Source organism: Cibotium barometz, chromosome 42, assembly GCF_041138505.1.
Source record: "Cibotium barometz isolate CiBa-2024 chromosome 42, ASM4113850v1, whole genome shotgun sequence".
Classification (NCBI taxonomy): Eukaryota; Viridiplantae; Streptophyta; class Polypodiopsida; order Cyatheales; family Cibotiaceae; genus Cibotium; species Cibotium barometz.
The window spans coordinates 17,231,325-17,259,278 of NC_141087.1; the positions used below are offsets into that span (position 1 = coordinate 17,231,325).

Sequence of the window (27,954 nt, forward strand, 5' to 3'; positions counted from 1 at the left end):
CATATCAGACTTTTGCTTCCACGTGGAGACTTCTTAATGATGAGGACAGACCTGATGCTGTCAAGTATGATACTTTAGTCAACAAGCTCTTGCAAGAAGCGCAGTCCAGGAAAAACAGGGCCAGGCAGCATGCAGTTGATCAAGCATTTATTGCTGCCCAGCAGCAGAGAAGAAGTGGTAAGGCAGCCCCTTCCACTGTTTCTTCTCCTATTAGTAGGTCTGCAACTTCTTCTCCTTCCACAGGTAGCAACAATAAGTTTGAGAAGGCTCTTGATAAAGGAAGAACCTCTTTCATTTGATGAGCACAAAATTCAGAAAATTGGTTGGCTGCAATGCAAAGTGAATATGATGCTATAATGAAGAATGGTACATGGTCTTTGTGTGATTTGCCTATTGGTAAAAAGGCCATTGGATGTAAGTGGGTTTTTAAGTTGAAACGAAAGCCAGATGGCAGTGTTGATCGCTATAAGGCTAGACTTGTTGCAAAGGGTTATGCTCAAGAAAAGGGCATTGATTTTGATGAGACCTTTGCTCCCACTTGTCGTATGACTACCATTCGTAGCATTTGTGCATTGGCAGCTCATAATGGTTGGAATGTACATCAGCTGGACATAAAGACTACGTTCTTGAATGGAGATTTGCATGAGGAGGTGTATGTATCGCAACCTCGTGGTTTTGTTCAAAGAGGGCAGGAAAACAAAGTGTGCAGGTTGAAAAAGGCTTTATATGGTTTAAAGCAAGCTCCATGAGCTTGGTATGAAAAGATACATGCATATTTGACTGCACACGGTTTTCAGAATAGTCCAACAGAAAACACTTTGTATGTTAAACATGTGGATGATGTACATCTAATCATTGCTCTCTATGTCGATGACATGCTGCTCACAGGACCAAATGAGAGTCATATTGCTGATTTTAAGGCTGATTTGAATGCCTCTTTTGAGATGTCAGATTTGGGGCATTTGCATCATTATTTGGGGATACAATTTAAGCAGTGTGATGGAGGTATTGCTTTGTGTCAGACAAAGTATATTGAGACATTGTTGCGGAGATTTGGCCTTGAAGACTGCAAGCCTATTGCTACTCCAATGGAGACAGGTTGAGTCTTCATGATGCTGGAGATCACTTTGATGTCACACTCTATCAGACAGCTGTTGGTTGCCTCATTTATGTATGCATTACGAGGCCGGACATTCAGTTTACAGTCTCACAGGTGAGCAGGTTTATGCATAGCCCAGGGTCTCAGCATTGGAAGGCAGTTAAACGTATCTTTTGCTACTTGAGTGGCACCATACATCTTGGGTTGTTTTATCCCAAGGGGGGATCGTTGCCGCCAGATTTACATGCTTTTTCGGACTCAGATTGGGCTGGTTGCTATGACACAAGAGTGTCCACAAGTGGTTTTTGTTTCATGCTCGGTAGCTCATGCATATCTTGGTTGAGCAAGAAGCAACCTACTGTGGCCACTTCTAGTTGTGAAGCTGAGTATAGGGCAGCTTTCACAGCTATGGTTGAGTGTGTGTGGCTCAGACGGCTTATGGGGCTGACTTGGGTGTTGGACAGGAGTCTGCCACCTCTATCTTCACTGACAGTCAGAGCGCATTGGCAGTTGCGAGAAACCCAGTTTTTCATGCTCGCACAAAGCACATTGAGGTGCATTATCACTATGTCAGGGAGAGACTCTCAGTAGGAGATATCAGCTTGGCCTATGTGCCAACACAGGACAACCTCGCCGATCTTTTCACAAAGGCGCTTCCTCGTGAGAAGTTTGAAGATTTCCGCAAAGCTTTGGGCTTGCTCCCCTTTGTGGATTGATCTACTTCGGGCATGGCACTCCCCTATACATGAGTGCCAGCTCTCGTTCACACCATCACTCCCAGGGGGTATTTGTTGCCATATATATAGACAATGATGTGTGTGAACACACTTAGGACCGCCGGGGCACTTTTTCCCTCTTTAGGAGGTTTTTTCCCCCAGCTTGTATATACGCCCATCATTCTAGGACTAACTTATCTTTTGTACATTGACACAATCTAATACATTGTGTGTTGTGTGCATTCTTGCTTCTTCATTCTCCAAGCTTTGTGTGCTTTCCTGCAACCCTAATTCCAACAGTTTTCTACTTTTGATACCAATGGGACTTTTCTAAGTTTCTGTCAATTGCTTAGCCTAGTTAAAGGTACTTTTTCTCGATGGATATTTTCATATTCTTTCTCAAATTTCTCAAGTGAAATATATTCAATATTCTTCTTTTTGAGTAAAAGATTCATGGGATTTACAAAAATCAATTCTACCCATATTTCCCAATAAAATTAATAATTCTCAAAATTTCACTTTTGATAAATACTCATCATTTGAATTATGCCAAAAATTTCTCTTTTACCATTTAATTACTTGGATCTCAAATATCATGGGAATTCCTCTTTTTGAATAAAAATAAATTTACCAAAATTTACTCTTTTCTCTCATAATCAATTAATTATGTATAAGGGGAAGTCCTCTTTTAGCATTATGCATAAAAATAAGATGTACATTATTTTCTAAAATTTTTGCCATAGCTTCGCTGCTATTACTGATAATTCTCATTTTTTCTTAAAAGAGTGAAAGCTTGTAATGAAAATATGATAGTAGTTCCTCTTTTATGCTTAAAATCAAACTATGAATTTAAATCATAATTTTAACCATAATTATAAAATTAATTATCCCACTAGATTAAGCTCATTCCGTTATTTTTCTTTTCCCAAATTGATAGGATAATCTATTTCTTATTTAGAATCAATCAAAGTAGTTTTTAACTACTTATAAATAATCTAAAAGAAATAACCATTATTTTCTTAACACAAAATCATAAAAATATTATTTTCTTAATCTCTAGCTTATCAAGCCTAGAGTTTAGCTTTGAATTAAGAGACTATCATTGAGAAGCATCCTTTTTTAAGGGATGTAGCCATAAAGATGGCTATTCTTTTAGAGAGAGAGAGAGATTTACTTAAAGAAAGCATTATAAGTAAGTATAAAGATTAACTTTCTCTTAATTAAGCATTAAAACTTTGCTTGATTTGAATTAAAATAATTATTTAGGAAGATTCTCAAGCTTGAGAGGGATTGAGAAGAAGAAAGTCATTGAGATAAATTGAAAAAAACCATAAAATTTGATTTTACCTCCAAGTTTGGCTTGATTCTCTATGCAGTGAAGCCCCCGAACAATCAATTGGTCCACCAAGAGGAGAAGAGCAACTCCAAGAGTTGTTGTAGAGAGAGAGAGCTCCAAGCTCCCAAGAGAAGAAAATTTAAGGGGTAATAAAAAATATGATTATTTTAATATAACACTGGCATAGTATAGCTCTAATATTTAAGGGATAATAGAAAATTTAAGGGGTAATAGAAAATATGATTATTTTAATATAACACTGGCATAGTATAGCTCTAATATTTTTTTTACAAATGACTGAGGGTCTATTTATAGGTGAGGGAGGCCACTAACCAAGTCCAACTGGGTTCTAGAATTTTCCAGGTTCAGATTGACTCAATTTGGACAAGATTTGGACCAGTTTGGCTCCCTTTTTGATTTGGTTTGATCCAAGAGAGAGAAGAGATAAAAATATCACAATTTTTTTTTGAATTAAGAACCCTTCCACACATGTGAAATAGGCACCTACCTCAAGAGTCCCCCTCTCCTTACCAAGGTGTCAAAAATGCATCATTATTCTAAAATATCTCATTTTTTTAGTAATATCTCATAATTTTCAACTAATAAACCTTGTACTCAGTCAACTCTTCATCTTATGTGAGTATTTACTCATTTTTGGGTATTTTCTTTTATTCTCTTGGATTTATCTCATCCCAACACTTGGATTAATCCAATTGGCCCGTTGTTTGGAACCTTAATTTGGACCATAATCCAAATTTTTTTGAAAATGTAGACCCTTAGGCTACAGTCCCTTATACACATTTTCAATTAATTCCAAATGCACATTGGAAAGTTCATTTTGAACTTCTGTTTCAGGGGAATTCATTTTAGACACTAGGAGGATTTTTATATTCAAAGATATCTCAATTTTAGAACATATCTCTTTAGGCCAAAACAGGGCAAAACAAGATCTTTCTCCTATTTCAGAGAGGAGAATAATTTCAAGAACAGAAGGGGAGGTTCTTATATATTTACTCCTCAAAAGTTGGAGGGAGGAATCTTACACATCATGTAGGGATGGTAAGTGCCCAAAGTATTGACTAAGCATCGCCCAGAAGGCCAAACATTACATCAATAAGGCCCTCTCTCTTGACGCACATGTAGTGGAGAAAATTGTGGTGAAGCCAAAGCATTAAGAACTGTTTCATATGCAAACAGAAGGATCAAAATCTCAAGGGAAGCCATATGCAGTGTGCATTTTAGAGAAGCCCTCTTGTGATTTCCCTGATTTCGAGGGCCAGGTGGACAAAGGAATCTCTTTCTTTGCATGTGCTTGCACATTATGGGAATGAAACAATATGAAAACATGTTCATACATCAACTTGTCCTCCTAAAGAATCGACTGATGCTTGCTCTCTCCAAGGAGAGAACATTTCCTTGAATCCCAAAATCATATCTAGGTGCCTTTTTGCTCCCTCAAGGAGGTTGATGTGCACTTCTTGTTTTCTTGCAGTTACGCAAAATGATACTTCCAATTTTCTAAACCCTTCCCTTATTAATATAATAATCTTGACTCTTCAATATGTAAATATTTAACTCTAAAAGATGTAAATATTTGACTCTCCTTAGCACCGAACATAACCTTTCTATCTTTGTTTGACTCCAAAGATGTAAATAGCACAAACATAACCCTTCTATCTCTATTTGACTCTAGAAGATGAAAATATTTGACTCTGAAGTGCCAAACACAGTCTCTCTTTGTTTTGGTATATTTGAGTCACACTGGTATTTATTTTCCAAAAGAGTGCCTTATATTTGAGTGCTAAAATTATGTTTTTTCAATAGTGCCTTAAATGCGACGAATCAATTTTTGTGGTGTGGCATCATCAATGATAGATTGAATGCCATGGAGGTTGATTGACGATACCTTGGTGGATATATATACCGATAATGCATAGATCAAGTGGTGTGTACACATCATCAATGAGGGTTGAATGCCGGGGTGGTCTATAAATACCTTGGTGGATATATGTACTGATGCAGAGATCACATGGTGTGTACATACTAGAGAAAAACAATACCACCGCATAAAGATCTCAGGCACAACATATTGAGCATATCAAGATCACGTGTAGCCATTCTGATGATGCACGTACCATATGCACCTTAAAGACCACAATACCAGCCACGTAAAAGATTGCATGCAACTAGTTCCCAACTTATACGGACCATAAAGACCATATGGACCACAAAAAATATACAAAGAACATAAGATCACATGGAGCCCATTCCAATAATGCACATATATTCTATGGATTGTACATAATAGACAAGAATAATACCACCACATAAATATTACATGCACCCATTCCAATAATGTAGAGACCATATGGGCCATATAGACAATGCTCAAATCTCATTCACAGCATCTACATTGACTAATTACAAAGCACATTTACAACCACATAGGTGGACCATCTAGTTCATAAAGGACCATAGGGAATATACAAACCATCATGAGCATACCATGAGAGATCCAAGCACATATAGATTATGTATCGCCCAATATAGATCACATGGACTATAGATCCAAGCACATATAGATCATGTACCGCCCAATATAGATCACATGGATTATACACAGAGAATACCTCTAGGGGGACCACACATATCAAGATCACAAAGAACTAGACTATATGTATGTTGTGTTAATATAGACCACACACGGACAATGCTAACCATATAAATATCTCATTGCCACCTTATATGAACCATAAAAATCATATGAACCCAACCATGGGCTATACTAAGCATATACATTTTATTTGGAGGCCATCGTGTGTTATATGGACCATATAGGCTATACACATAGCCCATCACCATATTATAGGGATCATATAGACCATATGGACTAGACCATATGGACTAGATAATGGTTATAATGAGCAACATTTATGGCTACATAGAACTCCAAAATTAGTCTAAAAATCTAGTTTTTTGGGTTGGACATCAAAGAGAATAAGTCGCTCCAAGCACATCTAAATAAAATGAAAAGTGTTATGCAACAACTTGAATGTGTTGGGTCTCTAATGGAAGAGGATGATGCCATAGCAATCATTCTCACGAGCATGACCTTGGAAGCATTCAATCCATTGGTGGCTACCTTGAAGAATCTATGTGACCTAACCTTCACCGGCATTAAATAAGGCATGGATTGAAGAAGAAAAGAGACTCGAAAGTAAAAGTAGGTGGATCTTCATCACACTACAAGGGAGAAATCATTCTTCACCAAAGAACCACGAGCCAGAGTGAAGTGCAACTTTTGTGGCAAGCCATGCCACATAGAGAGAGATTGTTGGAGCAAGAAGAAGACTCCAAACAATACTCAAGTAAACATCATGACCAAAGAAGAGACAAATGAAGGGGATTCCCAAGAAGGAGGCCAATCATCAAAAACACTCTTCTAGTTGATGGAAGAGGACACCCCTCTCACCTTGTGTCTAAACCCACTCTTCTAGTTGATGCTCTCACCTTGTGTCTAAACCCACTCATTATACTCCTATCCTTGTGTAAAACTACAGGATCTAAGCCAACATTATAGCCTATGAGACACCTATGTGATAGACCACTCTAGCAAATGACTAAGAGTGTACATCCAGTATATGTATGGTGGTAGTATTTCATCTCTTAAGGGGGAGTGTTAAAATAGCAAGTGATATGGTAATGTTTGGTGCAAGGGGGAGTGGTATCTGACCCTCAAACATTTGTATGAGTTGTATAAGTCATAGACTATGGTTCAAAGGTTCAAAGGGAGCCCAAAGATGTAAGAATATATGGATTGGTCACCCATGTGGAGCCCAAGAGTAGGCACTTAGAAGAAGTGGGAAAGATGTGGTGGGTGCTCATTTCAAGGGAGATTGTGCTCAAATCTAGGAAAGATCAGGGAGAACTTAATCAAGCTTATGGGCCATGATTAATGGCTTATGAAGATGTACTCAAGCCTATAAAAAGACACTCTACCTAATGGATTGATCATATGAGCCTTTTAGCTAAACCTTTTGCCTTATCATTTTGCTTTATTTTTGTCATAGCATTATCATTAGTGTAAATCTTCTTCTTGCATTTCTAGCACATGCTAAGATGTTGATTCTACACACCCTAATTTTCTATAGACATAAATCTCAAGTTCCGTGTGACTGGCTACACTTTGAAAGTTATGATATCAGGAAGAAGATTATTACTCTCCTCCATTGTGGGATTTACTTCCGCAAAATTGACCACCCCTTGTGCTTCCTGCACACTAACTTGGCAACTTGGTCCTAAACACACCATAGTTCTACCTAATCTGCGGGGTTTCTCCATTGTTTTGCCTAGGTTTCTCTTTTATCCTCGATAATTTACAATTCTTGTCCAAAATAGCATGAAGGCTCAATGTGCACCATGTTGATTATCAGCGAGGTGGCCTCGAGCCCCTTCGCTTATTTTTCCTATGGCTCTTGCTGATGCCACTGCTAGACTGGACATTCTGTCTTGCGATGCCTTAAAGCCTTATAGTATAACATCGAAAAGATTCGCCAATAATCATACCCCCATGCCTGTCCTTCCATAAGAATGTTAAGGTGGCATATCTGTATTTATTGGATTCATGGGAGTTACTTGATGTACTAGGATCACGGAGTAAGCTTATATTTACCTAGATACTTCAAGCATTAATAATATCCTGAAGCTAGCAAATTTAAAGGGGAACTCCACTCTCAAAAGTACCACAAGAAATCACTACTATATATATATATATATATATATATATATATATATATATATATATATATATATATATATATATATATATATATATATAGAGAGAGAGAGAGAGAGAGAGAGAGAGAGAGAGAGAGAGAGAGAGAGAGAGAGAGGCTTTGTTATTAGCAATAGCATTTGCTCATTGCTACAATTAGTAGAAAAGCAAGTTGCTCAATCAATAGTGCTTTAGCACTATCCACAACATGACAAAAAGCTCCATTCATAGCAGCTCTTACAAAGTAGTAGCTTCTCAATAACCTTTCCACAAATGTGACAACTCCCCCTCGAATTGAGCATGTAGGGGAGTAATCTTGGATTAAACAAATTGAGCTTTGATACCACATGTAAGAAATTTGTTAATTGTGATGCACATGTAGATGGAGGGCCTTCCATGGGCAAAACTAGGCACAACTTGTAAATGGATCAAGATGGAGGATAATACTAGATTATTGATACAAAATCGATTACAACTTTGATGAACAAAATTTGTCGAGATGGAGGGGGTATTGTTATATGTACATTATGTGTGCTATGCTATATACACATTATGTGTGCATATACTAGGAGACTAACCCACATTAGGCTTGTGAGCATGGGAGCATGGGAACAAGCTCTAGTGGAGCATGGGTTAGGACTAACCTTAAGGTTTAAGGTTAGGGTCAGGCATCCAAGGGTCACACATGAGAAATGGAAAGTCAAGTCACTTGAGGGCCCTCCTATATATTAGGGGCATGGGGCACACTCGAGGGGGCTTGGAGGCTAGGAAGCTTGAGGCTTATGCTATAGTCTCTTGTGTAGAGATCCATATCTACGCATCTACCATTTCACACTATAGCTACATGCTATTGGATTGGAGTTATACCTCTTGATGGTATGGGACATCAAGGTAGAGGTATGATGTATTTCATTTATGATTCATGTGTGCATCCCTTGGGCTCGGGGGTGGTTGGGTGGTTGAGTTTATGCCTGATTTATGCATGTTTATGCATAACAATTATCTAGAGAGATCTTAGGGTTTTAACAGTGGTATCAGAGCAATCTATTTAATTGTTGTTGATTTTTTTAGTAAATTTTAATATTTACTAATAAAATATTATTTTTTGTTGATTTGTGTTGTTGAATTGCACGTGGATCATCGATTTGGTGATTGGAACGTGTGTAACTACAATTCAATGGACGAATCGACGTTGCGGGGAAATTCTGTGAGTTAATGCTATTTTTTCTTATTTTTTATGGTTAAAACCAAGCATTAATGGAATTTTTTATAAAAATACCATAAATTTTATGGTGGATATTTTTGTAGAATGGATTCCCTGAATTTCTAGAATTTTTAGAAATTTTTTAGGAATTTTTTGAGCATTTTTATGATTAAAAATGTATTTTTATACATTTTTGTGGGTTTTTTATGCGGGAATGTGATCAAGTTTTTGTCAATTTCTACTGAAATTCAGTAGGGGACCGCGTGTTGATGCATGAATTGCTCTCCCTTGTGCGTGGGGTTCTCTCCGCCTCTCAAATTTGATTTTTCTTTCTCTTTTTCAGGTGAAAATTCTCTTAAAAATGAATTTTTTAAACATTAATAATAATTAATGTTAATTATGATTAAGGGTTTAATTAAAAAGCTTAATTAAAGATTAAGCTAATCTCTGATTAACAGAGGGGTGGAGAAAGAGAATGGAAAGGAGGTGAAGGAGAGGAGAAGAAGGTGAGGAGGGAGTTTTTCACTCCCTCCATCTCTCTCAGATTGACCACGCGCAGGCGATCCGGGGGGAGGCTGCGCTGCAGCCGGGCGAAAAAAATCGCCCCCCCCCCTTTAAAAAATCAAATTGGCTATAAGCCAATAAAGCATTTTTTTTTCATTTTTTTAAAAAAATTGAGTTTTTTATTCCAAAAAAAAGCTTTCGAATTTATTTCAGAAAAAGCCTGGAAATTACTGAAAATTACGGGATTTGAGGAAAAAAATCTCTGAAAATTTCCTGGAAATTTCTTCTTGAAAATTTTTGGCTTTTCATCTTCCGGAAAACCTTTGGCTTTCTGTTTTCCCGAAACCTTTTGGCTTTCCGAATTCCGAAAAAACTTTTGACCTTCCGTATTCCGGAAACCTTTGACCTTTCACATTCCGATTTTTTTTTGTCTTTTCATTTTCCCAAAACTTTTGGCTTTCCGTATTCCGAGAAAACCGTTGGAATTCCGAAATTTTTTGACCGTTTGTATTCTAAATGCGTTCGGGGTTGATTAAAAATTTCAAAAAATTCTTGAAAATTAGTGGAAAATTAGACAAAGGTTATTTTAAATATTGGAAAAATGTGGGGTTGGTGTTTGGCATGTGGTGTGTCCATTCGGGCGCCCGTGACCATTCAAATTCCTTTAAAATATATTTTTTGACAGAAAATTAAAAAATCCATTAAAATTAAAAATTTTCTTGGATTTGAGAATTGTCGGGCGAAATTAGAAATTTCGTGAACGATGGGATTCTCAGAAAAAATTAGGAATATTCTGAAATTATTTTTAGAAATCCTAAAAATTGGTATTTTTAAAATATCAATGGTATTTTGGCAAATTAAATTGCTAAAATTTTTTTGGAAAAATATAGGTTTGGAATGCCATGAGATAGGTTTGGTGGAATTCAAAATTATTATATTTTGAGGCTCTATAAATTAGAAAAAAATCATGATAATTTTATTTTCTTGAGAATTTAATATTTTCAAGGGTTATTTAATGTTGAAGTACGTTTCCTCGTGCTGACATTAGATAGATGCGAGTTATTCGCATATTATTAATACGATCATATCTCGTATTAATAGATATTTATGTTTGGATTAATTCTAAACGATGTATTCATGATTTTTTACCATGATTTAGCCATTCTTTTTGGACATGTTCCTTAATTTCTTTTGATGGCTATAATTTACTTTCAAAGTGTGTTTCACCTTTGACACTTTTCCATGATAATTTATTTTGCACTTTTTTAAGTGTGGTTTGTGCTTAATTTCTTAAGCCTCTATCATGGGTTAGTTGATCGGTTTGTTTTGGTGGATTTTATTGGATGTTTTCCAAGTTTTATATGGACTCATCAGGTTCTGCCTAGATCACTTGTGTTTAGGGGTTTTTTATTGAGTGCTACACACATGTGTTTCACTTTCTTACTTTGGAGTTTTATTTGAACAACACAACGTTCATATACTCTGGATTGATGAGTTGACCACCAATTTTAATGCTTCTTTTGGTATGATTAAATGTCCATTAGATGGTATGCATTGTTTTTTATGATCAACTATGTTCTTTATGGATTCGAGAAGCTTCTATGCTTTTATCCATGGTTGAATAAGGATCTTTTGATCTTTTGAATAATTACATGTGCTTTGAAGGTAGCATTTGTCTTCGTTTTTTTGCACGCAATTTTGGAGTATATTTCTTGTACTCTTGTATATATTCCAACTCGGATACCTAGTTGCTTATATATTGAGGTGAGTTATTTTTCTACCCTAACTTTATTGTGTTTTGGGTAGTTATCATTAGAAAGGCGCCAATAATTCAATTTATTTTCTAATGATGTACCCAGAAAGAGTTATTCCTTGATGTAGTCTCAAGTATATAGAGACAGGTTTAGTATGTGAAAGTCTGGATAAGGCCATCTTATTCCTTTTATACAGGATTTTATTCATATTTCCTAGACAGCATACTAGGGAGTTTCAAATTGTTAAGGTATGTATGGGTGGTATCATGGTGGAATGGGACGCTAGGGATCCCTCACATATATTATCTTATAGGATAATTTGGGCTCAAGATTGTTGCTTTGCTCACATCACTTAGCATGTTGACCTCAACATTCATAGACAATCTTATTTTCTAAATTCACTAGAAGTTATAGTGTGGGCATTCTCTAGATAAACTTCTTTTATCTATAACCTGCATGTTTTGATGAAGAAAATCTCGTCGGCATTTTCACTTGTTGTGTTCGGATAAGGAAATTTGGATTCTTCCTTTGTTGGCATTTCTTTCTCTAGTTCCGTACTTTAGGTGATTTACACAATCAACCTGATAGGTTTACGGATGGACATATGTGACTCATCGAGACGTTGATGACTCTATGTTGATATGGGTAACTCGAGACGTCGATTATTCCATATGCAGATGTGGGTATGTCGGGGTGCCGATGAATCCCTGGTTTCTGCTGTTATAATGCCATGTTTTCCTACTTTATTCCGAATGGTTTACAACGAGGAAGTTACTTTGAATGTGAATTGCTCTGATCATCCGCAGTCTGATGGGCAAACAGAGTGTATGAATCAGATTGTAGAGTATATGCTTCGTGCATATGTCTCTAGAAAATCATCATATTGGGAAATATTCCAATGATGGAATTTGCCTATAACAGTTTTAAATATACGGCTATTGGTTTTAGTCCGTGTTGCATACATATGTATGGGTATTAACTCAAGGCACCTATTGATGTCGGTCTTAAGGACATCGAGCTTGATGCATATCGAGGGATTTCTTACGAGATATGTAGGAAATGCTGACCGAAGCTTGGGATTCTATCAGGAGTGCTCATGATAGGGCACGGTTTTATGCTGATAGGGGACGCTCATCTCGGTCTTTTGAACCAGGAGCGTTGGTTTATTTTAATGTTCCTAAAGATTCTCAGACTTTGTCAATGGGAAAATGCTCGAATTTATCTCCTAGATATTGTGGTCCATTTCGACTTATATATCGGATTGGCACGGTTGCGTATGAACTAAAACTACCTCCAATTGTTAGAGTTCATCCAGTCTTTCATATCGATAGATTGAAAGGGAAACTGGGAGGTGAGGATGACACAGTTACTTCTCAAGAACTCGTTGAAGTCGATGAATTATCCTATGTTCCACATGAACCTGATAAGGTACTTGAATTCAGGGAAAGGAAACTTTGTAGTTGACTAATCCGTGAGGTTAAAATTAGGTGGAAAGATAGGGAAATTGAGAATTCGACTTGGGAGTCAGTTGAGATTGTTCAACGCAGTTCTCCTTCTTTTCATTGCAAGAGTGCAATGTTTTGAGAGAGGGGAAGTATGTTATATGTACATTATGTGTGCTATGCTATATACACATTATGTGTGCATATACTAGGAGACTAACCCACATTAGGCTTGTGAGCATGGGAGCATGGGAACAAGCTCTAGTGGAGCATGGGTTAGGACTAACCTTAAGGTTTAAGGTTAGGGTCAGGCATCCAAGGGTCACACATGAGAAATGGAAAGTCAAGTCACTTGAGGGCCCTCTTATATAATAGGGACATGGGGCACACTCAAGGGGGCTTGGAGGCTAGGAAGCTTGAGGCTTATGCTATGGTCTCTTGTGTAGAGATCCATATCTACTTATCTACCATTTCACACTATAGTTACATGCTATTGGATTGGAGTTATACCTCTTGATGGTATGGGACATCAAGGTAGAGGTATGATGTAGTTCATTTATGATTCACGTGTGCATCCCTTGGGCTCGGGGGTGGTTGGGTGGTTGAGTTTATGCCTGATTTATGCATGTTTATGCATAACAATTATCTAGAGAGATCTTAGGGTTTTAACAGGTATTCACAAACAAAATAAGCATGCACAAGCAATGAAGGTAGATGACCAAGTAATGAATATATGACATATGAATGAGGAGTGTATATACACATAGGCACTACTAGTAATGTCAATTGTGGCCAACCATAACTAGTAATGTGAGTCTAAGCCAATTGTGGTAAACCATAACTAGTAATGTGAGTGTAAGCTAATTGTGGTAGCCCAACCACTGTTCGTAATGAAAGTAGATGACCAAGATCATATATGATATATCAATGAGGGATTGCACCTAGTGTGTGTGTGTGTGTATTATATAGAGGCACTACTAGTAATGTGAGTCTAAGCTAATTGTGCCCAACCATAACTTGTAATGTGAGTCTAAGCCAATTGCGGCTAGCCATAACTTTGACTAGGGTAAATTAGGGAGATGAAAGTAAACTAGGGGCCCTGAAGTAAACTAGAGAGAACAAAGTAAACTAGGATCCAAAGTAAACTAGGGAGAACAGAATAAACTAGGATCCAAAGTAACCTAGGGAGAGACCAAAGTAAACCAGGGACCTAGTATCCCACCAGTTAGAGAGCTGCAACCCAAGGACAAAGTGTGTTAGGAAGATCTCTGCGAGGCATGACCCAAGAACTTATGTTTTGTTTTGCAAGAGTTTGTTAGTGAATAATAATAAGTAGATTAGATGCCAATTCTCATAAAAAATGAATGTCAATAGTGGAATGGCAAGCGGGAAGAGGTGATTGGTGGAAAGGCGAGGGACATGGATCGGGGGAGGTGTCCGATAGATTGAGAATTGGACGGTGGGGATTGTGGAGGGTTCAAAATGCGGGGTGAAAAATTTTCCCACCGTTTTGAGGAGAAGTTATAAAGATGGGGCGCTCTGCGAGGGCGGAGAAGGGTGTCTTCTTGGAGGTTCGTGTGAGCTGAGCTGAGCTGCAGTAAGTGTCTGTGCATATCATGGAGTCTGTCAAGGGCGGCAAGGGCGGGCGCGGCAAGGTGGCCAAGAAGAAGGGCGTCTCCAAGTCTTCCAAGGCTGGCCTCCAGTTCCCTGTCAGCAGACTGGCTCGCTTCCTCAAGAAGGGCCGCTACGCCAAGCGCGTCGGCATAGGCGCTCCCGTCTACCTGGCGGCAGTGCTCGAGTATCTCGCCGCAGAGGTAACCCGATCTCGTACAAACCCCTGCTCCTGAGCCTTGGTGCCTCTTGCTTTGTTTTGGATCCTCCCCCTAACGCCTGTTCCTGCGCAGGTCCTGGAGCTCGCTGGTAACGCTGCTCGGGATAATAAGAAGAACCGCATCATCCCCCGCCATATTCAGCTGGCCATCCGGAATGACGAGGAGCTCGGTAAGCTCTTGTCTGGCGTGACCATAGCTTACGGCGGTGTTCTGCCCAACATTCACCAGGTTCTTCTGCCCAAGAAGGCTGCAGAGAAGGCCGAGAAGACTCCGAAGGCTCCCAAGTCTCCCAAGAAGGCGTCTGCTTAGCCTAGCTTTTACCCTCGCCTGTTTTCATAAGGGTGTTTCTTAACACCACCAGTCTTGGCATGGTATATCCTCTGCGAGTCTTTTGCATTTTTAGGGTTGTTTTTGCAGCTTTCTGGCGTGTTGTCAAAAGGAGAGGGCAGATCCAAAAGCTTGAAATAGCTACTATGTGCACTCCCGCCTTAAGGGTATTGTGCATGTTGGTGCTGACCAGGGAATTAGATCTAGAGTTAGAGATGTAATTAAGATTATTTGATTAAGATAACTACGTAAGGGTAGATTGATCTTGTTCTAGTTTTAGGATACCTTCTACCAAGGCAAATAGGATCTTTACTTAACCAATCCTTTCATGTGTGTTTTAACCCTCATGTGTTGTCCTTCATATACCATATAAATCAGTTGTGATGTATTGTGTGGCTCAATGCAAATGCTAGTGGTACTTTATTCCAGGATCAAACCAATTTCACCTTAAATATTTTAGGTATAGTATCAAGGTTTTATACAACATTGCTAGGTGCACATTTTGTTGCTCTTAGTTATTATTCTAGGAGATTGTACCACCATGATTTTTTCTTAGATTGTCCAAGAAAATGACAAAAAGTAAGGGGGGCATAGATATTTGTAAAAAAAAATGTAAGCTCATTATATCCATGAATGGAGTTTGTGGCTTCTTATTATATTATAATCCATGCATAATATCTTTAGTACTTGAATCTTGGATACATCTAATTGTTAAATGAGCTTGATTTGGTCCTTCAATTTTATAGCTACAATTTGTACCTCCTCAAGGAGAGGGTTGAGACCCAAAGCTTGAGATATGTACATGTTGGTGTTGACTAGGGAAACCTCTCTCTTTCTAGTCTTTTGTGATGTAGGAGGCAATAATGCATTTTTTGGATTGTCAATTAAAATTGATTTTGAATTGGAGTTGTTGAAGTTAGCAAGTTCTTTATAATCATTTCTTGTTAGAATAAAAAAACTGAAAGTTGCCTCTGATGGGTATGGCATCACATGTGTGGGGTCTACATGCCATAGAGGCCTTATATATCAAATTTAGGGGGAGCATCTGGTGAAAGGAAGTTACCTTCTCTACTTTGTCGAGCTCCTTCTACAAGGGTGTCTCCATATTTGCTCTTGGAATAGGTTTGTCATCATCCAACTCAACGATAGGTGTCACATGTTGTGGTTGAGGTTTGAAAAGTTCCTTTTATAAGTGCTTAAAATCTTCATCTAAAATCTCATATTGAGGAGCTATATCCTCAATTTTCTTCTGGATGATGATGATAGCAGAGATGTCATCTACGCTAATTTCATCATATCACCGTACCTCATCAACCTATGGTAGGGATTCTTGGAAATCAAAGGCCAAGAACTCAACAGTAGCATCTTGCACAACTATATTGTAGAGTTCCTCCTTGCTCAACTCCAAGAGCTCTGATACATCCTACATGAGGAGATACTTCACTCCTTCAATGGTGATGGCACTCAATGAAGCTAGTGGTGGGTCGTGTGACTTTGGGTTTTCGTGAGACTAAATAGATGCAAGCGCCATGCGAGATCTCTCTGCGGTCTCACAATAGGGTTTAGAGAGGTCTCCTTTGGCTCTCTGCCTATGTATTCCACTAGTGGGAGAACATGGATGTCATCATCCTCATGCTCTTCAACATTAGAGTTCAAGATGTAAATAGCAAAAGAAATATCCCACTCAATGAGATTGAGTGGGATGTGCTTTTCATAGGAGGTGGGGAGAGCGGTAATGTGGAGATGTTGTCTGACATGAGCTAGAGCTCTATTCATCACCTTTTTGTGGTTGGACTCCACTCTTCATGCCGAAGAGGAAATTCAAAGAAATCCAACTCAATGTGGAGTTTGGGTCCCAGGTGGTAATGGCAGCCTTGAGGTCTAAACTCTTACAAAACTTTGGGTAGATTTGGTCCCCAAGGTGAGCATAGCGAGTTTTGTTGGTCCACACAATGAAAGCAAGGGAGGCGGCCATGATGGGTAGTGGGGAGAGCTAGCACACAAATGGAGAGCTAGAGAATAGATATTATAAATGAGTTTGATATAACTTATACTCATATTTATACTTACACTCAAATTTATAATATTTATAAATTTTTTAACTTATGTTTATTATTATACTTACAAATTATAGCTATAAACTTATATATATTTTCATACCTTATGTTTATACTCTAGTAAATAAAGGACACTTCATTAAAATATAATAAATAATAAATCATGTTTTTATTTCATGTTACATTATAATAATATTATTATATTATATTATTTACATAGTTACTTATTATTATTTGTACTTAAATATATACTTAAAGTTATATTTATTTTTATACTTACATATACTTATATTTATAGACATAAAAATTAATGAAACTTTATTAAAATATAATAAATCATACTTTCATTTTTAGCATAGTTAATTATATTATTATTTACACTTAAATATATACTTATACTTATATTTACATTTGTACTTACTTATAGTTATCATTATTTTCTTACGTAGTCATGGGTTTGAAATACATTAGACTTGAAAAATCACAACACTTTATTAAAATGAATTAAAATTAAATTTACAACACTTTTAGAGAAACAACTTCTTATATTCACTTGGAAGAATAAGAATTACATTGACTCCATAATCTCAAGGATGTGTGGAGCAACACACCACTTGCATGTTTTGCAATGTTTACTCTGACTCTCCCAACCTTTCTACCATGTAACTTGAAATAGAAGTTACAGGGGGAATCATTGGACATTAGTTGGATTTCCTACCTCAAAAAACGAAGAGGCCAATGACTCTCTACATTAACGCTAAAAGGGTCATGACCCTCCTAAAGAATAACCACATCAATGAGTGCTGAATTCGTGCCATCTCGCATGTCTTGGTCCAAGCTGAGCCACTCCCCTCGTAGAAGTCACCACCTCCTATACTTGAAGCGAATGCACAAAACTTTGTGTTGCAATGAAGACTTGTCATAAAAAATAAAAAAACAACCAACATAAAAACAACAGCAACAATCAACATAGTAAATACTTGTGAATAAAATTATCAAAAATCAACATAAGTGCAATCTTACCTAAAGGTAACATCTGACATAAGGATTCTACACTTAATGATATCATTGTGGTGAGTTCTCTTGAGATGCTATAATTCACCTAGTAATTGGGCTATCCAATCTTTAGATGGGCACTTGCATTGATAAGTAATCTTAGTTTTCTTCACAGGATCCAAACAAATGTGCAAACAAACCAAATGGAATAAACCAATTTAGATGCACATCTCTAGAGCCTGTGGAGGGCTTCATGGCACCATGAACATCAGTTTTTATCTTGACCCTACATGATTTTGACATGTCTAAGCTAGGATTATACCATTCCTGGTGGCTAGAAATGGTGGTAGTGGAATGTACTCCAAACTATGTCTCTCCACAACATACAATGAATCATAAAAGTATTCTGAGATACCAATTCACTTGTACTCTTGTTTTCATAGATCAAGGAACCTATATCTGCATGTAAAGCTTTTAAACACTCTACATTCTGCCATTCATGCAGAGTAGATGGATATAAAGCTGCAAGCAACAAACATGCTTGTATTAAAACTCTATCTAATAACCATGGACTCAAAGCACAAGAACACAAAGAATAAAGATATAAACTTACTGTTAGGCTTATGTCTTGCACTAAAGTTGTCATGATGCACTCGAATCTCTTTGTGCATATGAACATGGTGAATGAAAGCCTCTGTTATTGTACTCATACCAGTGGTGCATCTCCTCAACTCTATGAATCTACCTTTCCATTTGTTGGGGTCTATTACATTTTTGAGCTTGACCTTGAAACTCCCACAAGTACTTGGTCACATTAAAATCCAATTTAACTTACTGTACTGATCAGGGATCCAATTACCTTCATCATCTCTCCTATTAAACTCCTCCACTGTGTGCATATTAATGATATTCCTCCTCCTTGAAGACACCTACAATAAAAAAGAAAGCACCAAATTAACAAAGTTAGAATGCATGATTAATAACTATATGTGTTAAGATTGTAAGCAACAAATAAAGATTAAAACAAGAAATAAACAACAACCTATTGCTTTGATTTACATAACCTTGTTGCTCACAACCTTGCTCCTATGAAAATAAACATCAACACATAAAGACAAAACATAAACAAACCCTAAACCCATGATCATTACTCACATAAAGATAAACATAGAAAAACCCTAAACCTATGATCATTGCTCACAAGAATTTGATGCCACTTCAGATTAAGATAGCTATCTGTGGTGCAGAGAAGATTGTAAGCAACAAATAAAGATTAAAATAACAAGAAATAAACAACAACCTATTGCTTTAATTTACAAAACCTTTCTCCTATGAAAATAAACAGCAACACATCAAGACAAAATATAAACAAACCCTAAACCTATGATCATTACTCACATAAAGACAAACCCTAAATCTATGAACATTACTCATAGGAATTTGATGCCACTTCAGATCAAGATAGCTATCTGTGGTGCAGAGAAGAGAAAATTTATGTGGGAAAACGACTATAACTCGTCGCTGAGGTTTTGTCCAAATGAGATGAAATTTTATGAGGAGAAATCTCTGGTGGAGAACAACATACTTGTAAAATTTCATGAAGAAAGAACCAGCGTTGTAGAAGATATGATGAAATTGAATTTTGCCAAAAAGGGGGGAAATGGAAAGGTAGTGAAATGCAAAAGGAGGGGAAGTAGAAAGTTAAACATAAAAAAGGAGAAAAAATGAAATTCGATTTTCAAACTTCCATGTGCTGACCACAAGAAGGTACATTTGACATGAAACAACAGTTTATGATAGGAAATCTAACATTGATCTATTTTTTTAAAGTTATTGGCTCTATTATTTTATTGTCTTAAGAGATTTGGGCAAAGATATAACCAAAAGATCCATGTTACTTGGATCTAGAATCCCAGCTCTCTCATTGGTCAGGCAAAACTTTTTTTATTCACTCCTTAAGGGAAAAAATGGAGAGTCCATATATCTCCTAATGTTTCTTCACCCTCTCCAAAATCCAATCGTATGGATGGAATGAGAAGGTTTTAGCAATCCTCTTCTAATTTCAAAATTTGAAGAGCTTCTCAACCTAGAAAATCTACATTCAAACGGTGGAGGGAGGGACTTGTGTATTTTCTTTCAAGAATTATTTTCCAAAAAAGATTTTCAAAAATTTCATTCTTTCAAGAATTATCGCTTTTCTTTTTTGAACCATATATATATATATATATATATATATATATATATATGTATCAAGAATGAGTTCCTTTTATCACAGAGCCTACTTTTTCTCTCTCCTAGAGTGTGTGTGTAATAAAAGAGGACCCTCACACTACCTTTCTGCCACCCACAAGTGGGACAGATTGGCTAGTGCGAGGGTCCTTATAAAGGTCATGATCCACCCGAGTTCAAGCTTACCGTTGGTTGTATATGCCTTTGTGTTGCATTCTATGGATGTTACCCCCCCTCTCTCTCCATATGCCTTTGTGTTGCATTCTACGGATGTTACCCCCCCTCTCTCTCCATATGCTATTTTGCGCCAAATAGCAGGCCACTTTTTATTTATTCTTTCTATTCTCTATGCTATTAACTACAAACTTTAGTACTTGACTACGTTGCTCTGTGCTCTCTTGTGCTTAGCACTTGTATTATTGTTTTACTATGTGCTCTTCTCCACACAGAGGAGCAGCACAAGAAGCCTTGCCAGGAAGTAGGCCCTATATAGCAAGCGATAGCACAATTTGCACTGTAGAGAGCAGCAAGGTAACCATAGTAGGTCGTGAGCAGCACACCAGGGCATGCAAACCCAGCAAATGAGACTGTGTAATGTTGACAAAACGCAGGTCAACAACATTGATTCAGATGTATATTCAAGAAAAGATGAAGAGTTCATAGCACTTCAGATATAGTGCTTACAAGTGAACAAAGATGGTTTCATGGACAAATAGAAGAAGTGGTTAAAATTCAAAAATCACTTGATGGAGAGAGAGAGAGAGAGAGAGAGAGAGAGAGAGAGAGAGAGAGAGAGAGAGAGAGAGAGAGAGAGAGAGAGAGAGAGAGAAAAGGACTTGTTTCATGGAAAAAAGACACTTGAAGAAGAAAGGCAAAGACTCTTTGCATAGGAACATAACATTCGGCAAAAAGAACAAGAGCTCCAAGTTTCGCAAAAGTGACCAGAGGAGCAAGTCAAAGTGAGACAAGAAGAGTTGCAAAAGCAACATGAGGCTTGATGGAGCAAACAAGGGTGCAAGCAAGATGATGAAGCTTGATCAAAAGGATGACTACTTCTCTCTCCAACAAGAGGGTAATTATGAATGTGAAAATATTCACGATAATCCAGATATGCAGGCTAAACCTATTGAAAATAAAGTTTCACTTCATATGCTTTTAAAAATAAATAAATAAATAAATAGATATCGAAGGAAAAATTAATGGACAAGGAAGAAACATATACTAAAATTAGCTCCTAAGTTTTATGGACCTTTCAAGATTATACAAGAAGAACATCTTGTGCTTAAGTCTATCATTGATGATGCCAAATGGATGCCAAGATTATACAAGAAGAACATCTTGTGCCTGAGTTTATCATTGATGATGCCAAATGGATGTAATAAAGGTTTTTTTGTTCTTACCAAAATCTCATCCATGTAATTGAGGTTACTTGTAACCTGAGCAAGAGATAATGTTAGTTATAACCTCTATGGGGATGCCCATAATTTTTATTTCGAGATATTTTATTTTGGATGTGCCTTTTATTTATATCACCTACCAGGATTAATGTGTTTAATCAAGTTGTGTACGCACTGGTATAATATCTACCAGGATTAATGTGTTTAATCAGCTAAGTGTGTTGGTATAATATGGTTAGGATTAATGTGTTTAATCAGCTAAGTGCATTGGTATGATATGGTTAGGATTAATGTGTTTAATTACTTGTGTGCACTGACTAATATTATTTTAGATGAAGGCGATGATTGAGTAGTGGATTATGTGTTAATCGCGGGTGGAATAGGTGTTGAATCACTATGAGATATTTTGGAAGACATGTGAACACCTTTTATGTTTTCATATTTTAGTATTAATATTTTAGTATTTATGTTTTCATATTTTAGTATTAATATTTTTGTAAGGCTAAGACCTCAAACCTTTATACATACCAAATAGTATTTTATACTTTTGGTAGGCCCAAGACTTTTAATTGCCGCTTACTATATTTTTGTAGAGCTTTTATACTCAAAAACTCAAAAGCACTTATGCTTTATTTTTGGAAGTTATCTTTCTAAAAAGAAACTTTTTTCTAATACATAAAAATATGGGTGAGTGGTACAAGGGCCACACTCATCTAATGGAGATTCAATCCAATCTTGTGTCAACGGTGACTTCTACTCTATTCTCTATATTTCTTTGTTTATTTAAATTTTTAATGAAGGTTTATGATTTTAATTTGTGCAAGTATATGTCGTGCTCTAATTTTTATGATTGAGAATTACAGTTCCTCCTCCAAGTGTCATAAATATCCTAACAGGGATGATACAAAAGATGTCATTTTAAAAAAGTTATTATGTCTCTCTCTTTTCCTAGAAAAAGAGGAAGAAAAACTTGAGACAAATTGTCAATGCTTACAGGGAAAAATTGGACCATAGAAGATTAGCAATTAACTAGGAATTCTAGTAAGAAGGATTAATTCCGTAGCCCCTAGTTTAGTTAAAAGTTGAAATTGGACTATGAAAGTTTGACTCCTATAGATGACCTTTAGCCTAAACTAGACTAGAAATTATATTATGATTTTTGTACTTGAAGGGAAGCTAAATCTAAGCAACTCTTTTATAAGAGTACTCATTAAAAGATCCAAAATTACTCTTTAGATCCCCTTGAGATTGTCTCTCAATAGATCACTAAAATTTGAGCTTAGACTGCAAGGACATTAGAGACAATTAAGATAAATAAGGACCTTGGAAAGATAGCCTTTTTGAAGGACGTATTTGATTATAGTAAATGCCATTAAAATGACTTTAGACCAAGGTAAAGCTAAGACTACAATGGGGCTTGTGCAGGTGGAGAAACAATATTCAGAGTTTTGATGAAGAGTAGAGGATGTCTCGTCGAACTTATAATGGTTTACTCTGTCTCTATTACATGGATGATGCATAGATGCTTGACCATGATTCCTACCTTGACCATGCATAGATGCTTGACCATGATTCCTACCTTGTATTCATTATTTTCTATTATGGTGAAAGCTTGTGAATGTACTAGATAGGTGTTGGTGTTGCCGGGTGACAAATGCCATTCATCCAAGAAGTATCTGAGTGGTATCAACGACGACAGTCTAATAATTTGACCCATCTCGGCAGCACGGGTGTGGGTGTGCTATTGAATGGTATTGACACGTCTCATGTGTGGCTCTAGTAGGTCTAGGTTGGCACATGTGATTATGGTGATTGGTTTCTTGGAGCATTCGTGCCTTGGGAGTGGTATATTAGAAGCCACTTCGTATGTCAGAAGCAGCTCCATGAGATTTTGCATGACAAAACAAGATCTAGGTGTGAGACTTGTGGGCTCCCACTAGACGGCCTACAGTGATCATGCTCAGTAGTGCATACCTTCATGGTTTGAGGATCATGGTCATGGTGTTATGAGATATTTTGATGAATTATTCAATGATATGTAGTATTGTATTTATTTATTGTTATATTTGAATATTATTTCAAACTTAAATATTAAGTTAATTGTTAAGATTTAATTCACAGAAAAGTGTTTGCTGTTGGAATTAGGGTTGCAGGAATGCACACACAACTTCAAGAAGATGAGGAAGCTTGAGCACAACACAGTAGTGTATTATGAGTGCCAAAAATGAAAGATAACAAGCCCTAGAAGATAATGGGCGTATATACAATGCACGGGGAAAAAACCTCCTAGTGAGGGAAAAAGTGCCCCGGTGGTCCTAAGTGTGTTCACACACATCACTACTATAATATGGTAACAAATCCCCCCTGGAGTGATGCGGTGAACAAGAGCTAGCACTCATGTATAGGGAAGTGTCTAGCTATGTGGACGAATCCACAAAAGGGAGTAAGCCCAAAGCTTTGCGAAAAGCTTCGAACTTCTCACGAGGCAGAGCCTTTGTGAAAAGGTCTGCAAGGTTATCCTGTGTTGGCACATAAGCCAAACTGATCTCTCCTGCAGAGAGTCTCTCCCTGACATAATGGTAGTGCACCTCAATGTGCTTCGTACGAGCATGGAACACTGGGTTCCGCGCAACTGCCAATGCGCTCTGACTGTCAGTGAAGATGGTGGTGGCAGATGGCTGCCCAACACCCAAATCAGCCATAAGGCGTCTGAGCCACACACACTCAACCGTAGCTGTGAAAGCTGCCCTGTACTCAGCTTCACAACTAGAAGTGGCCACAGTAGGCTGCTTCTTGCTCAACCATGATATGCATGAGCTTCCAAGCATGAAGCAAAAACCACTCGTGGACACGCGTGTGTCATAACAACCAGCCCAGTCAGAATCTGAAAAAACATGTAAATCTGGCGGCAATGATCCCCCCTTGGGATAAAACAACCCAAGATGCCGAGTACCACTCAAATAGCGAAAGATACGCTTCACTGCCTGCCAATGCTTAATGCCTGGGCTATGCATAAATCTGCTCACCTGTGAGACTGCAAACTGAATGTCTGGCCTCGTAATGCATACATAAATGAGGCAACCAACAGCTGTCTGATAGAGTGTGACATCAAAGTGATCTCCAGCATCATGAAGACTCAACTTCAAACCTGTCTCCATTGGAGTAGCAATAGGCTTGCAGTCTTCAAGGCCAAATCTCCGCAACAATGTTTCAATATACTTTGTCTGACACAAAGCAATACCTCCATCACACTGCTTAAATTGTATCCCCAAATAATGATGCAAATGCCCCAAATCTGACATCTCAAAAGAGGCATTCAAATCAGCCTTAAAATCAGCAATATGACTCTCATTTGGTCCTGTGAGCAGCATGTCATCGACATAGAGAGCAATGATTAGATGTACACCATCCACACGTTTAACATACAAAGTGCTTTCTGTTGGACTATTCTGAAACCCATGTGCAGTCAAATATGCATGTATTTTTTCATACCAAGCTCGTGGAGCTTGCTTTAAACCATATAAAGCCTTTTTTAACCTGCACACTTTGTTTTCCTGCCCTCTTTGAACAAAACCACGAGGCTGCGATACATACACCTCCTCATGCAAATCTCCATTTAAGAACGCAGTCTTTATGTCCAGCTGATGTACATTCCAACCATTATGAGCTGCTAATGCACAGATGCTACGAACAGTGGTCATACGACATGTGGGAGCAAAAGTCTCATTAAAATCAATGCCCTTCTCTTGAGCATAACCTTTTGCAACAAGCCTAGCCTTATGGCGATCCACTGTGCCATCAGGCTTACGCTTCAATTTGTATACCCACTTAGTGCCAATGGCCTTCTTGCCAGGGGGCAAGTCACATAAAGACCATGTACCATTCTTCATAATAGCATCGTATTCTGCTTGCATAGCAGCCATCCAATTTTCTGAACTTTGTGCCTTATCAAATGAAACAGGCTCACTTTCATCGCACATACTAGAAACAGCCAATGCATAACAATCTGACGCATAAGAGGCACCATGAGAGCCAGAACGAGTGCGACTAGACAAAGGGGCATCCAACTTGCTGTCACGCAAAGTCTGCACCAGCCATCTAGGCATATTCCTAGAGCCCTCAATCTCTTGTCTCTCATCCTCAAGTGCATCATGCACATCTGCATCAGATATAGGCTGATCTGTGCCATCATTTAAAACCTGCATAGGCTGAAAAACTGCCTCATGAGGTATTGCACTTGACTGTGCACCACTGAAAAGAGGCAACAATGTATCATAGACATCACGTGAGCTGATATCTGTCTCCTTAGTACATGAAACCAAGGGCTGAACTGCATCTTCCACAAATACAACATCACGGCTAACCAAAATGCGCTTTGTCTGTGGATGATACAAACGATAGCCTTTGCTCTTAGCACTATATCCAACAAAAATACATTTGACAGCTTTGTCATCCAATTTTCTGCGATGTTGCACAGGCACTAATGCATATGCCAGGCAACCAAAAACACGTAAATGACCAACAGATGGCTTGCGGCTATGCCAAGCCTCATATGGAGTGACAACCTGTAATGCTTTGGTGGGACACCTGTTTAGTACATAAGTGGCACACATGACAGCCTCAAGCCAAAAACCATGTGGTAGACTTTGACTCTTAACCATACATCTTGCCATTTCCATGAGAGACCTGTTTTTTCTCTCAGCCACACCATTTTGCTGTGGTGTATACGGCACTGTACATTGGTGTTTTATCCCACGCTCAGCCAGAAATGCATTAAATTTTGAAGACATATACTCCCCCCCTCGATCTGAACGGAGGGTGCCCATCTTACTTTCTGACACATTTTCAGCCATAACCAAAAACTGTTTGAAGCGCAAAAACACTTCGGACTTTGCCTTCAAAGGATATACCCATGCATGCCTTGTAAGATTCCTCCCCCAACCCCTTTTTGATGTCTAGTATCTTCCCCTGTAATCAACCCTCTTCAGAAATATAAAGACCTTGTTTCTATCTGTTTTAGCCTAGAGAGAGAAAAATATTCTAGAGAGAGAATATTCAGATTTTGAATATTTTTGGATAGAAAAATATCTCTTATAATTCAGATGAGTTCCCCTGAAATAGAAATTCAAAAAGAATTTTCCAATGTGCAATTGGAATTAATTGGAAATAGGTATAAAGAACCTTAGTCTAAGGGTCTAGATTTTCAGAAATCTTTAGACTATGGTCCAATTAAGGTTCCTATGGGCCAATAGCATCAATCCATGTGTAGGGAAGAGATAAATCCAAATTTGTAAAAAAGAAGATACCCAAAAATGAGTAAATGCTCACATAAGGTGAAGAGTTGAAAATGTACAAGGTTTATTAGTAAAAAACTATGAGCAATATTAAAAATATGAGATATTTTGGGTATCCAAAAATGAGTAAATGCTCACATAAGATGAAGAGTTGAAAATGTACAAGGTTTATTAGTAAAAAACTATGAGCAATATTAAAATGATGCCATTATGACACATATGTAAGGAAGGGGAATTCTTTAAAGGAGGTGCATATTTCACATAAGATGAAGAGTTGAAAATGTACAAGGTTTATTAGTAAAAAACTATGAGCAATATTAAAATGATTCCATTATGACACATATGTAAGGAAGGGGAATTCTTTAAAGGAGGTGCATATTTCACATAAGATGAAGAGTTGAAAATGTACAAGGTTTATTAGTAAAAAAAAAAACTATGAGCAATATTAAAATGATTCCATTATGACACATATGTAAGGAAGGGGAGTTCTTTAAAGAAGGTGCATATTTCACATGCTTGAATGAGTTTTAAACTCATAAAAATTGAGATATTTCATCTCTCCTCTCTCCTCATTCAAGTCTAGTTCCAAAAAGTTAGCTTAACTGACCTAAAAATGGTCAAATATTGACCAAACTGATTTAGAAAATTCTAGAATCAGTTTGTTTGGTTAGGAGCTCAATTTTTCCTATAAATAGAAGCCTCCCCCTTGTTGAAAAATAGTTAGTGTTTATGCATCGTTACTCTACTCCACCTAAGCCAAGAACTGTGAATTCATTTAATAATTCACTAGTTTTTGGAGCTTCCCTCTTTCTTCAATCCCCATTAGTGGCTCCATCAACATACTTAACCAATTGATTGGTTGGGGGCCTCTACCGTGAACAAAGAATCAAGCAAGTTGTAAGGTAATTAGTGAATATTGATCTTTCTATAATTTCTCAATGTTTCTCTCTTCTCAACCCCTCTCAAGCTTGAGAAGTTTAATTGGTATGGTTT

At 37.5% G+C, this 27,954-nt stretch overlaps 1 protein-coding gene across 1 annotated transcript; it reads left to right on the forward strand.

Annotated features, from left to right (window-relative positions):
* The first annotated feature begins 14,355 nt into the window (after positions 1-14,355).
* Positions 14,356-15,414, forward strand: LOC147614229 (histone H2A-IV-like). The gene is made up of 2 exons (XM_086780775.1): positions 14,356-14,643; positions 14,734-15,414. The coding sequence occupies exons 1-2, from the start codon at positions 14,446-14,448 to the stop codon at positions 14,968-14,970; spliced, it is 435 nt and encodes a 144-aa protein (XP_086636901.1). The 5' UTR covers positions 14,356-14,445; the 3' UTR covers positions 14,971-15,414.
* The last annotated feature ends 12,540 nt before the right edge of the window (positions 15,415-27,954 follow it).